Raw genomic sequence first — 13485 nt, 5'->3', positions numbered from 1 at the left:
TTTTTTTTTTTTTTTTTTGAGAGTCTCTTGTAGCCCAGGCTGACTTCCAATTTGTCATATAGCTAAGGATGAGTTTGAATTCCTAATTCTCTCCTCTGCTCTCTGCCCTCTGCCCTCTGCCTGCCTGTCCAGTAGTGGGACTGCAGACATGTGCCACAAAGCCTGGTTTATGCAGTCCTGGGGATCAAACCCAGGGATTCCTGCATGCGAGGCAAGCCCTCCCCACCTGAGATTCCTTTCTAGCCTCTTTTATGTTTGTCTGGGGTTTGTTGTCTGTCTGTCTGTTGGTTTGTTTGAGAAGGTTTTGCTATGTAGCCCAGATGGCTCAGAGCTGAGCTCCTGAGTACAGGGAGCACAGTCCTGCATTACCGTGCCTAGCACTCTGTAGTTCTATTCAAAGCTGAGCTACAACAAGCAGTCGGCCTGTTATGGCTGAGGAAAACAGGAAGGTTCAGTGGTGAGGGCAGGCCAGGCAGTGAGTGAAGTTCAGGAGGTGGGACCGTAAGACCTGTGTCTATTATGCCTTTCTGGAATGCCAAGTCTGGAAGTGGTAGAGCCCACGGGAAATCCATGCTTTCCTCCTAGACACATCTTCTAGGTAACCCTCGGGTCTGTGAACCCATGTCCATCCATCGCCTGTGGCTTGAAGTTACAATGAGCATACCATGAAGAGGTGGAAAGTCACGTCCACAGTTCAGAGGGAAATTCTGAACCACTCTTCCAGTCGGTCTCACAGGAAAATGTGGATAGATGCACAGCTGGGTTCACTGTGCACACAAAGACTTCCACATCTCGTGGGAAGAGGTGACAGTTACAACCAGGCAAGTCTCAAGGAAGGAAGAACTGGAAGAATGTGGGGGCGGGCTCCTCACATGCCTGTGCAATCAAGCCCATGGACTGCGGCAGGCCTCTTCCTTCCTCCTCTGCTCCACACGGTCTCTTCTGTTGTTCTCTTCAATACAGCCTTTTGTTGTTTGTTTTTAAGACATCGTTTCTCTGTGTAGCCCTGGCTGTCCTGGAACTTGCTCTGTAGACCAGGCTGGCCTCGAACTCACAGATCCACTTGTCTCTGCCAGAGTTCTAGGACTGAAGGTGTGAACCACCGTACCCGGCTTCACTTTAACCATCTTTATCTGAAAAAAGAGTTTCTTTCGCCATAGAATACTAAATGGGATAGAAAACAAGCAATAGCAATTTGTTTTCAGCTGTAAGATGTCCAAAAAACAAGGACCAAGGACAAAACCAACCGGAGACAGGACATAATTTATCCTAAGTGCCCTCCTAGATAAGAGCTGACCCGGCAAAGAAAGCTTTCACTTACAGCCAGCACACTGTCTTCTTTAAAGCACTATTAAATAAGTGAACCATCGCATAGCCTGGCGGAGAGGCTAGAGCTCCTCCCTGCGGCATGGAAGATGCTGTAACCAAACGTGCAACTCTGCCTCTATTCCCAAAGCTGGAAACCCCCATGAAGTAGCTGTTGTGGGAGCATCAGCCAGACTTAAAAGAAAACTAAAGAGAACTTACTGCTGATTTAGAACTGTAAATGTGTTCCCTTCTGAAACAGGAAACATCAACTATTAGAAGAGAGGAAGCAAGTCTAGCAGGCAGGGACAATCCCTGTGTGAGGGTGGCACATGGTGTGGTGGCCGGCCTTGGTCTGGGAGCATTCTTACATGGCTTAGGACCAATAACTGTCCTCTCTCTCTCCTCTCTCTTTCTCTCTCTCCCTCTCCCCCCCCCTCTCTCTCTCTCTCTCTCTCTCTCCTCTCTTCTCTCTCTCCCTCCCTCCCTCCCTTCCTCCCTTCCTCCATCCCTCCCTTTCCCATTTTTTTCACACAGGGCAAATGAAGGGGAAGTATGACAACAGACCATGTTCCTGATTTAAAGGACCCCACAAAGTGAACTGTCACCATTTTAGCATCTAAAGGCATCCTGATTCCTGAAGGACCGACTCCCGACTGACTCCCAGATGTCTTGCACCTCACTGGCCCCCCATCCCCTCGGCCCATTTGTGCTAGTGTGACAGATCTAGTGTCCATCCCGTAGATAACTTACTCTGTAGCCCTCGTTTCTTTGTCAAACATGTGCACGCTTGATTGAGAGCCAAGTCTTACGCAGTTTCCACCCTTAATGCTACTCAACACTGCTATTTCCTCTTCTAGATTGTCCAAGTCACTTAGTTTTTTGACTTAGCTGCCCATACAATCTGGAATGGCCTGGGCATACAGTTAGACAACTCAGGGGCAGACAGGGGACAGCACATCTTTGTCTTTTGAGATATCTACACATGGGAAAACTAATTGAGAACAGACAGGCAAAAAGCCATTTACAGGTTTGTACTTAGAAAAGCAAGAAGGGTTCAGCTGATACTCTTTTAATGTTAAGGCCAAAAAAGGATCTTAAAAAATTATATAGGTGTTAAAAAGCAAACAAAACCTCAGGCCAGGAGAGAGGTTGCATAATAATCTCAACATCCGGCAAGTCTCTGAGTTCAAGGCCAGCCTGGACTACATAGTGAATTCCAGGAAAGCCAGGGCTACACAGTGAGGCCCTGTCTCAAAAGCAAAACAAATCAAATGAAAGAAACAATAACATAAGCTAGCCATGGAGGCTGAGGCAGGAGGATTATGAGTTTGAGGCACAGTCTGGACTATGATAAGAAAAAGGGAGGAGGGAGGAAGGGAGGGTAGGAAGGCTCAAACTAAAAGAGCCAGGACCTTTGGAAGTTCTTCAGCAAGTGTGTGCACCAATACCCACCCTCTCCACAAACTAAAAATACACAAAAACAACAACAAAAACAACAACAACAAGCTAAACCACCAGTTGCTTCTGTTTAAAAACGTAACTCAACGCATAGGAGGAAAAGCCATAAGTACAGAAATGTACCGATAGTCTGCTTCTGCAGCAGCCTGGGATCCCACGCTTGGTGCATAGATAGATGAGAAATCCCTTTTACTTTTCACACCTCTTAAATAATGAGGGTGTTTTTGCTACAAGAAAACAGAAAGATCAAGATGAATACATCTGAATCTATGAGTGAATAGGCAGTGACTGATTCCTAAAACTGTGCCGGTTAGCAAGTCTCCAAGTGCTAATATATGCATTTTGCCAAATTTCTATTTAACTAATTCTCTGAGTAACGTGATCCCATGTCACACTCCAGGTAGATCAGCTTGGTATCTCAGACTACCCCAGGGTTACTCTACCCCATTCATATATCTTTTTTTCTTCAATTTTAAACGTTCTTCAGTTTTAAACGTTGTCCCAGTGCTGGACAAGCTTTGGGGTTTTGCTTCTGTTTGTTCATTGGTTTGTTTGTTTGTTTGAGACGGGGTCTCACTGTGTATACCACCTGGCTGGCCTTTAGCTCAGAGAGATTAGATTCCCCTGCCTCTACCCCCTAGGGGTTGGTACCTTCAGACCTGGTTAAGTTTGGTTTTGTTTCCTTGTCTGCTTCTTCTCCACTGGCTATGGAATATTGCCTGGCCTCCATCTGATGCAGATTCCTGCTGCATTAGACATCAGCTCTGGCTGACTGACATCAGCTCCTGTCCATCTCAGCCAAGTGTCAACACCAGGTCTGTCACCTTCTCCCTTGTCTGTGGGACATGCACTGGCTGTTCTGAGAGTTGTTCCTGCTGGTCAAGGTGGGGACACAGAAGGTAAACATGACCAATGAGAACACACTCAGCCTCCTGCTCTAATCTTCCTTTGTCAGGGAGGCCTCGGCATTTGAGTTATGGCCAGGCCTTTGAGGTCTCCCTTCCTTCCTATTGCAACAGAGAAGGAAGGAATTCTCCTGTGCTGTTCACCTCTGCTACTGACCCTGCTTCTTATAAGTTGTTTTAAGTGGCTAAGACAGCATTGTGCACATGTTTGAATCCTTGCTTTCTTCTTTAAAAAGAAGATATGTTCTTTCTTACTGAAATACTGTGGAACTGGAGACACAGTGTGCACTCTACGGCATACTGCAGACAGCAAACAAGCCACAGTCATGATCTCGGTCCCCATACACCCATCCATTCATCCATCCATCCATCCATCCATCCATCCATCCATCCATCCATCTGCCTTGCTACCCAGTCACCAACAGGTACAGATGTAAGGTCAGAGGTGGGCAACAAACCTGGAAGGAGATCATTCTCTGGTCACACCTCCACTACTCACTTCTCTAGGCATTAAAACCAAGAGCTAGGAAGCTGGGACCACAGGAAGAAAACAATGTGTAGGTCTCAGGCAGAACAGGAAGCAGGGAAATGACAGAACTCTTATTTACTTTATTTGAAAAGAAATAAGACTCAAAAAAAAAAAAAAAAAAAACCAAAACAACCAACCCCACTAAACTCATAGCTTCTCTAAGTATTAAAAAAGTTATTCTTGTCTTGAATGCAAAAGTCAGTTAAGTTGAATATAATAAAATATTGCAATCACAATAATGTCCTTCCAGTCTCCTTTGTTACATTTCTGAGTGGGTCTCTTAGTTTCAAGAGGCCTAGTTAACCTTTAGTTCAAACTGGCAAACCGCATGTGTAGGAATGTTCCCTATAACTGGTTACCTGAGTCAGAGCCCATTGAAATACCAGGAAGTCCAATGCAGTATCATACCTTGCACACATGGCTCGTCTCATATTCACGTGCAGGACTCGTCCCTTGAAGCAAGACCCTCCAGCTAGACCAGGAGTGGTGTCACCCACATCTGCTTCCCCGACCCTCTCCCTTGTCCAAGGCTGCCCCGTTACTGGTTACTGAACCCACGAGTTGTTTGCAATGCTGCTCAATGTTACTCTTTCGCGTGCTTCTAGTCCCCAACAATGGCCATGCTGTTTCCCAGCTTGGAAAATTAACATGATCATCTCCATCGCCCTGGCGGTCATGTTCCGCTCTGGGTGGCCAACAGAAGGCGGTGCATAGAGCCGCCTTTGTTGGGAGGAAAATGCTCTCTCTGAAGCTTATGGTGACACTGAAGTTGTTTTGTACTACATACTGTTCCTGGCTCAAACACATGCAAATGACAGCAAACTCCCGGAGGAGTGTGAGGACACAGAGAGGAGGGACAGTCTGGCCAGGAAGGTTACAGAACGCAAACGCGCCCTGTGTTTGGAATTGCTTTTCCATTTCATTGCATGCGTGTGGGTGTTTTGCCTCATGTATGTCTGTGTATCACATATGTGCCTGCTGCTGTTGTAACCCCCGAATTACTGATACTAGAGAGACTTCAGTGTTGTGTACAGACGTTTGCCTCTGCGTTCCCACTCCCTCCAGCCCAAGGCAAGCACCATATACAGACAGCTGGTTTCTGTGCTGCATCCTCCTGCAGCAGCCTGGGGCTCCCCTATCATTAGAATGGTACTACCCATAAAACTCCCCCTTAATGAGGACATTCTGAGGAGACAGTGTGAGACATCCTCCCCACCTTTGCGGTTCCAAAAACCAACGCTCCTTCTGATAAGCAGCAGAACTCTCTAGGTGCCTGTCCTTGAGACCTTAGAGAAATAACAAGCTCAAGGGAGACTAGGACCTCGAGTTTAAAATCATGGAGAAAAGGTAATCAGAGGTCGGGTCACAGACAGTTATGACGTCCATGAAATTAGTCCCTGAACAGACACCCATTTACCGTCCCCACTCCGGGCTTCAGTTCCATCCCACCAAATGGTTACAGCTCTCCACCCCCCTTTTCTGTGAACATTCAGGGAATTCCTAACCATACTGTATATAAACCCAGTGTTTTTCTGGACTCAGGGTCACTTGCCAGCATTCACTCGGTGAGACTCGAGAGACTGGCCATCTGAGTTTGAACTTGAAACTATAAAAAACTCTTTCGTAATTCTTGGGCTGGTCTGGGTTTCCCGTGGACTCAGGGCACAACAGTGCCCTCAGAGACCAGAAGAGGGTATTAGACTGGAGTCAGAGATGGTTGAGTCACCATGGAAGTGCTGGGAATTGAACCCGAGTCCTTGGTTCAGCCAAAAGAGCCAGTGCTCTTAACTACTGCTCCAGGGCTCCAGCCCTGTGTTCTGAGTTTTGGCATATGGTCTTTTGAACTTACCTAAAACTCCAAATTAATTAGTCTTTAAACTCATATCTCTGTCTCTCTCTCTCTTTGTCTGTCTTTGTCTCTATCTCTGACTCTCTCTCTCTTTCTTTCTTTCACAATTACTTAAAAATACATTTTCAAAATGAAATAAGTGGACAGCTTGGCATGGGTTACTTATGTACTGATATAATTAGCTTGGCAGTGGATTTCATGAAAAGTAACATCCCATGGTCATACATAAAACAATGTTGATGTGCTGTGCTTTCCTGGGTTAAAACAAAAAAAGCAAACAATGACTGCTATTATATCTGATAATTTATTTTAGGAAGGTAGAGAAATATTCAGCTCAAGCTCTCTGTAGCTCAGACTCAGTCAATTTAGGGTTAGGGTTAAAAACAAAACAAAAACAAAAACAAAACAAAACAACAACAACAACAAAAAACCCACCCACAGCTTAACAGAGCAAAACACACAGTAGATTTAACACAGCCAATAAGAGTCTCTTAAGGACAGGAACAAGCTGGAGACAGCTGACACCAGACCAGCGTAAACGGGTACAGTAGATCCAACTCTCAATACCCGTTTATCAGGAGCTGAGGTCATGGCTCAATGCAGCAGATGTTTGCCTGGCAGAGATGAGGTCTGGAGTCCACATCCCAGAACCCACATAAAAGCCAGGCAGATGTGACAGAGCTCCCATAGTCCCAGTGCCAGGGTATCCTCAGGACATCCTCAGGGCAAGCTGGGTAACTAGACCAGCCGGAATTGGCATGCTCTGGGTTCAGCAAGAAAACCCGCCTAAACCAATAAAATGGAGGAATCCAGGAAGATGATCAGCATCAACTTCAGGCCCCCGCATGCATATATATGTGTACCCAATGACATGTGAACATTCGAACACACAAAATAAACAGCTTTTTAAATCTCTGATCTCTGGGAGCCGAAAGTTGTCTCTCTTCCTCTCCCTTTCAGACACTAAAGTGAGTCCCTTTAGCACCAGACGTTCAGCACAGCCTGTGCATGTGAGCTGAGCTGAAGTTGTGACTTTGTCCCTACTGGGATGCTGGCAAGGCAGGGAATCATGACTCATAATGGTTCTGTCAAGCATGGGGGTGGTCAGTCAGACAGTGGGGACTACTAAAATGGCCCCTTGTTCCTGTGCGCATGCCCAATGCTGTAATGCCTGGGACAGCACACATCAAACACAAAGTGGTGCTTATAAAATGTGACCCCTGACACATCTATTTCAGATACCAGACAGCATAAGCAGAATGCGGGTTTTGAAAACATTTTCTATGTCAAATTATCGGAAGATTAAGCTTAAGTTCAGAAACAACTTTTTTTCTTCTTCTTCAAAAGTCACCCTCACTTTGGGGCTCTTTTTGGCAACAACAAAAAAAATGCACATTTTTTTTCTGTGTTTTAGTGGACTTTTGTGTTTTTATGATTTATTTCTAGTTTCTATTTGTTTCCTTCATTGTGGTCTTACTCAGGGTCTGACAGACACTTTAAATACAGTGTATAGGGTTTTTCTGACTACTGGGTCAGTATTGTAATGTCAGGAAATCACAGTGGTAATGTCTTAACAACAACAAAATTCACTAATAGCTCTCTAAGATGATTGTATTGTTATAGAAAAGAACAGCAGGTGTTGTACTGTCATAGGTTAAAGGATCTGCATTTGGCTATCGCTCTCTTCAGTCCGGGCACATTATTCTGGACTTCTGGCAATGTTTCCAGAATAGGAGTGAGTCATCCGTCTTCTATAACCTCAAACAGGATCCTGTTACATCACGCTGATTTCTAATAAAAGGAGATGTTAGAGTTTCCATTTCTAGTCCACGTTTCGCAACTGAACTGAAGGAAAGACCTTGGCACTGACATTTGGTGGGGGGAGTCACTGTGCATTTCTGAAACTTACTGAATGGAGAGTTAACGGTGTACTTAGGTGACGTGCATTCATCTCTTTAGATCCGGAGCCTATGCAGGGAATTTTGAGACTCAGTCATAGAGCCTACAAATACATTAGGCAAGTGATCTACCTCTGAGCTGCACCCTCAGCCCTGGTGTTTTAAAGTCAACAAGTCATCTCGAAGCATTGCTAAAGCTCACATGGACCACACTGTGTGGCTAAGTTTTTATTGTCAACTTGACACTGCCTAATGCAACCTGGTAAGAGGGAAATCCTAATTGAAGAACTTCATCCATCAGACTGGCTTGTGGTCAGGTCTGTCTTGATTCCTGGCTCATGTGAGGAGGGCCCACCCCACTGTGGGCAGAACTATTCCTCAGAAGTCTTGGGATGTGTGTTAAAGTGAGCGAGAAGCAAGGCAGTGGGGAGGAGAAACAGTACTCTCCCACAGTCCTGCTTCAGGTCCTGCTTGAGTTCCTGCCCTGGCTTCCCTCAATGTCAGACTGTGACCTCCCACAGTCTGGCATTGTCCTCCCAGGTTGCTTCCAGTCATAGTGTTTTATTACAGGAACAGAAAGCTCAGTAGACCACACAGATCATACTTTTTTTAAAAAAAAAAGACGGAAATTAGACTCATTTCCTGGGATATTCTTTTAAATTTAATGGGAAACTTTGAGTAGGTGGCCAATATATTCCAACTTAAGAAATAACAACAAAAGAGGCCAACAGCACTGGGAGGGCAGAACGTGGCGTTTAGGAGGCTGGAGGGATGGCTCAGTGGTTAAGAGAACAAACTGCTCTTCTAGAGGACCCGAGTTCAGTTCTCAGCACTCATAGTGGGGGTCGGGACCACCTGGAGCGCCAGCTCTGTGAAGCAAAATCATGGTTCCTGCTGTTGTCCTTCACCCTGAGCTACTTTAGAGTGAGCATCTCGGCAGCCTGGACACAGGAAACATGCAATGCGTGCACTCACTAGGTCCTCCCGTCCAGTATGGCAGTTACTAAGCACCTATGAGCACCAAGTCTTTGGCATGCGATTGGTCCAATTTGAACACTTAATAAAAATAAATAAATAAAATCTCATTTTATTTATTGCTCATTAGGCAATAGATTTTATGATTTGAGTTACATAAAATATATTGCTTAAATTATTTTCAGTTGTTTTTACTTTTCAAATGTGGCTACTGGAGACTTAAAACCACGGATGTAATTTACATTATTCCTGGATAAGCTAGGCGAGGATAGTCAGTGCTATAAAATTAGAAGAAATAATCATTATAGAATATGAAAAGATGTTATTTTTAAAAAATAAGCAAAAACCGAGGCATGCTGGCACATGCTATATCCTTATATTCTCAGCATTTGAAAGGATGCCGCAGGAGGATGGTCACGAGTTAGGCCAACCTGAGCTCCATAGCAGGAGAGCACATTAAAAAAAAATCATAAAGATAAGATGGTGATTTAAAGAGCTCAGAACAGGAAATGAGTGGGACACTCCCGGTCAGATACACCAATATTTACACAGAGAGATCAGGAGATCTGTAGGTGAGGGGTATTCCGAGAGAAAGCGTTTCTCCTGCGACACCAGACTGTTGGGCTGGGAGCAAGTCAGAACAAATCCTAAAGACCTTCCTATCGGAACCCTCCTCCTCCACCTGTCTGCAGAGCAAACACAAATCCTACGCACAAGGCCAAAGGTTACAAATCTGCAGTGCACGAGAAGGAATCTGGTGACCGTATCTGTAAGAATGCCAGGGCTGTCGATACATTTGAACATTAATGAACATTTGTTGGACTGAGGTAAAAGGGTGGCATTTTCCAGGAAACTGGATTACTGACGGGAAGCCCAGGAGAGAACAGCTGCCCACCCTTAGGTTGGGCTTTTCCTTAGCTCCTGGAAACCCGGTAAGAAAGTGAACAGCCCCTGCCTGCCTCAGCTCGCATCTGTCACATCTGTCATCTGAGGACCAGAAGTGAATGTTGAAAGATACTGTCCTTGGCATTTACAGTGTGCTTTCTCTCTAAGGGAAAGCAGAAGCGGCCATATGCATATGGTGGGCACAGCCCCTCCACTTCCAGGGTGGCACAGGGTAACAGCCCTACATGTCACCTGTGTTGTGTCACCGTCAGGGAGGAAGAAGGGCCTCTTTTCACTCTGTTCCCGCACTCTCCTAAATGATCTACAAATACAGAACTTGCTTTGTAGACCAGGCTGGTCTTCAGTTCACAATCTGCCTGCCTCTACCTCCCGAGTGCTGGGATTAAAGGTGCACACCGTCACCACAGCCACCAGCGGCAGCCTTAAGGTCTGTTTTTTAAAAATGCCCTAGATTTGAACTCGCTAGTTTTTGTATAAGTGACATACCTAAATCAGATTCAGAAAACTTAAGAGGAACAAGGGACAATGATAATTTTTTTTCAATCTTAGAAAAGTGCTCCCTTTTTATTAGTCACAAGACTCGGGGAACATTATTTTTGCATTCATGGGAGGGCGATGGTGGGGAGGTGAGAGGGGTCTCACACCATCCCCCAGAATGTCCTGGAACTCACTATGTAGTCCATCCAGACTAGCCTTGAACTCACAGCAATCCTCCTGCCATAACCCCCCAGTTTCTGAGACTACAGTCATGAGCTGTCACACACATTCTCGAAGGTTTAAAAGTTTGTAAGGATGTAGGGAAACAGAGCTGTTCTTAGGGATACACAGCAGGCGCTCTTTTAACATATCATGGTATCTCAGAATGGCTTCTTTAAAAAATGCTCAACCCTAGGCCTCCTGCGGCCAGCAGGTCCATGGGAAATAGTGAAAAGAGGTGGGGAGGCAGCCCCCACAGGAGATGGTGATTTCACTTTAAGAATACGCTGGAACAACCTCCTGTGCCATCTGGTGCCATCCGTGTGAACTGTGGCATGCCCTTCCCTTGGTTAATGGTCCAAAGTCAGAGAGCTCAAAGTCTTCTGGAAGTGGCAAGCCGGGCCTCCTCCTTTTCCTTACTGGTTTGACCATCTCTCCGGTCAGCTTTCTCAGGAATGACGAGACTAGCCTCACTGGCCAGGGCCACCCTTCCAATTTGCAAAGGAAACTTCTTTTTAATTCTGTGGAAAAGTTTTTCTCCTATGTCAAGTTCAACATAAAAATGTGCTGCTCCAGGCTGGGCAATCTGACGTCCCAGGGCGCTGTAATTCCAACACTTCTATCTGCTGCTCCTGTGTCTGGGAGATGAAGGCATCTTTAATGTCATCTGTCACACGGCAGCCGAGGGGCACAGAAATGACCAGAAGCTGGAGGCGATGGCTCCTATCACTTCTTGACTCTTAAAGAAGCATTTCAGAGTAACCTTAGACTTCTCCACGTCGTCTTCCACCACCTCGGCCGAAAGCTCCGAAACTGACCGGTAGTGTCCAGTGGGCGGGATGGGTACACGGTCATCAGAGAAGCCTCCTTTGGCCAGGGTGAGGTAGAAATGTGTGCCAGTGATGACCACCAGATGTTTTTGGACTTCAGGGCCCGAAAGGCAAAATGGAAAGGCCTGTTGGAGGCTTGTTATCCCTTCCTGTGGATGACTGTTTCCTTACCTGCTTTTCATTCAAATCGCACACACTGGCTGGCTGGCTGGTTCTTCCTCAGGGGCAGGGATTTGTTCTCTAGCTGCGTGCTTCCTAGATTCTCCGGAGGGGTTCTCAGGGACACCGGCTGCTTACCAGCTCCGCTCCAGCCATCAGCCTCATGGGAATAGTACTGAATGCATAAAGAGCCTTTTTCTTTTCTGGATTTCCAACATTGGCCAGCGCTACGAAGGGAGTGGCACGCTGCAAGCCTTCTTGTTTCCAAAATGGTTTCCAGCGTGGAAGTCTCTCGTTATATGAATTTTCCAAAGCAACAAAATGATACCTTGTTTTCAAGCTTGTGGCAAGTCTGGAGACCAAAGCAGAGACTCTCTCTCTCTCTCTCTCTTTCTCTCTCTCTTTCTCTCTCTCTTTGTATCCACTTCTCAAGAGGAATTCCCAAAGTTCCCCCACATACTTGGGTATTGGGGACATGAGCAAGACATCAACACCCTTAAACTGGGATGCCGAACACAGCCTTGTTCTCAGGGAAGGCGAATCCTTGGGATGAAAAGTGTATCCTAAGGACTCTGTCCTACTGAGGTGTACAATCTGCAGCCCTGAGCTTCCAGTGAAGATGATGCCTTTTCCATCCAGGTAAGTGATGTTTTCAGTGTAATTCATACCCATCAGCATCTTGGGACTATTTTACTGTTTCCTGGTCATCGGCACCAAGTACGAATGTCTGAATAGGAGCTTGCTTGTTGCCAGTCTTAAATTCCTCCCACTCTGCATCTTGGGTAGAGCGTGTGTGTGTGTGTGTGTGTGTGTGTGTGTGTGTGTGTGTTCCCGCTTATCTTCTCAATTGTCTGAACTCTATTCAATAAAACATCAAGCTTTTTCTTCAACATCTCCACCAGCCAAGCGATGCAGTGCCTTCTGAGCTGGCGGTAATGACAGCCTGTGCTGGGTCAGCCACCCAAAGCTAGGAACACGAATGAGCACTCGAGGTTGCCACGCCGGTGATTTTGTTTTTATAGTCCTTGATAGGATGAATACAAGCATACAACTCAGTGCAACTAAGAGATGCCTTTTTTTAAAAAAGAAGGGAAAAGTGTAAACTTTTTTTTTAAAAAAAATAGACGCAATGTACTGCTATGGGGAGAGTGTTTCAGACATGAAATTGGAAGCAAAAAAAAAAAAAAAGTCAAGATAGATGAAGGTCACCGGGTATGTATAATATATGCCTTATCCATATATGTGTGGTTATGTGAGGGCGGCAGGATGAGCTGCCTGGGACAGGGAACCTCTTTCTGAGTCGGTGGGACTCAGTGCCCAGAATTCCTACACAATCAAAGCATTTCTAGGAAAAGCCACCTCCTGAGCAGCTGCTGAGTGCTTTCACCTTTTCTTAACTCCAGCAGAGGGGACAGTCACAGCGCTGACTTAAGGACAAAAGAGAAACTCCAGGAGGCAAGAAAGCTACTTGAGTCAAGAAGGGGAATTCCTGGTCCTGACTGAGGATTGCTGGTCTATAAAAGCTCCTCAGACTCCTCAGGTTCAGCCTTCCCGCTGCCACAGCTCTCTGCAAAGAGAGATCTCCAAAGCCCAGGTAGAGAGCTGCAGCAGCTGCTGAGATGAACAGGAAGGTCACAGCCATAGCCCTGGCTGCCATCATCTGGGCCACAGCTGCTCAAGGTATTTGGTGCCCTTAGCTTCTGAGTCTGTCTGTTCCTTGTGTTACTTTTCAAATATCTTTTTCTCTAAAATATACAGTTTTTAAAATTTACTTAATTTCACATATTAGAAGTTCTAGGGGGAGGGTATAGGGAACTTTCGGGATAGCATTTGAAATGTATATAAAGAAAATATCTAATAAAAAATAATAATAAGGGGCTGGTGAGATGGCTCAGTGGGTAAGAGCACCCGACTGCTCTTCCGAAGGTCCAGAGTTCAAATCCCAGCAACCACATGGTGGCTCACAACCATC

At 45.7% G+C, this 13485-nt stretch overlaps 2 protein-coding genes and 1 pseudogene across 4 annotated transcripts in view; 1 reads left to right on the top strand and 2 right to left on the bottom strand.

The window, feature by feature from the left end:
* The window catches only part of Art3 (ADP-ribosyltransferase 3), an 84642-nt gene that overhangs the window by 39427 nt on the left and 31730 nt on the right, over positions 1-13485 (bottom strand). The gene's annotated exons all lie outside the window — the stretch shown is intronic.
* LOC110294893 lies at positions 10656-12191 on the bottom strand (annotated as a pseudogene).
* Positions 10868-13485, top strand: part of Cxcl11 (C-X-C motif chemokine ligand 11) — a 5504-nt gene continuing 2886 nt past the window's right edge. Inside the window, exons 1-3 of one of the 2 annotated variants that reach the window (XM_021161762.2) lie at positions 11066-11344; positions 11947-12152; positions 12917-13193. In XM_021161762.2, the coding sequence (XP_021017421.1) occupies positions 13133-13193 (61 nt within the window). In that variant the 5' untranslated portion in view covers positions 11066-11344; positions 11947-12152; positions 12917-13132. Of the gene's footprint in view, positions 12153-12916; positions 13194-13485 lie in introns of both variants that reach the window. The other variant, XM_029477278.1, reaches the window with a different exon arrangement.

The sequence above is a fragment of the Mus caroli genome, chromosome 5 (genome assembly GCF_900094665.2).
Source record: "Mus caroli chromosome 5, CAROLI_EIJ_v1.1, whole genome shotgun sequence".
NCBI classification, from domain to species: Eukaryota; Metazoa; Chordata; class Mammalia; order Rodentia; family Muridae; genus Mus; species Mus caroli.
Note: the sequence above shows the minus strand (reverse complement) of the source record. Positions and strands in the feature narration are given on the sequence as shown.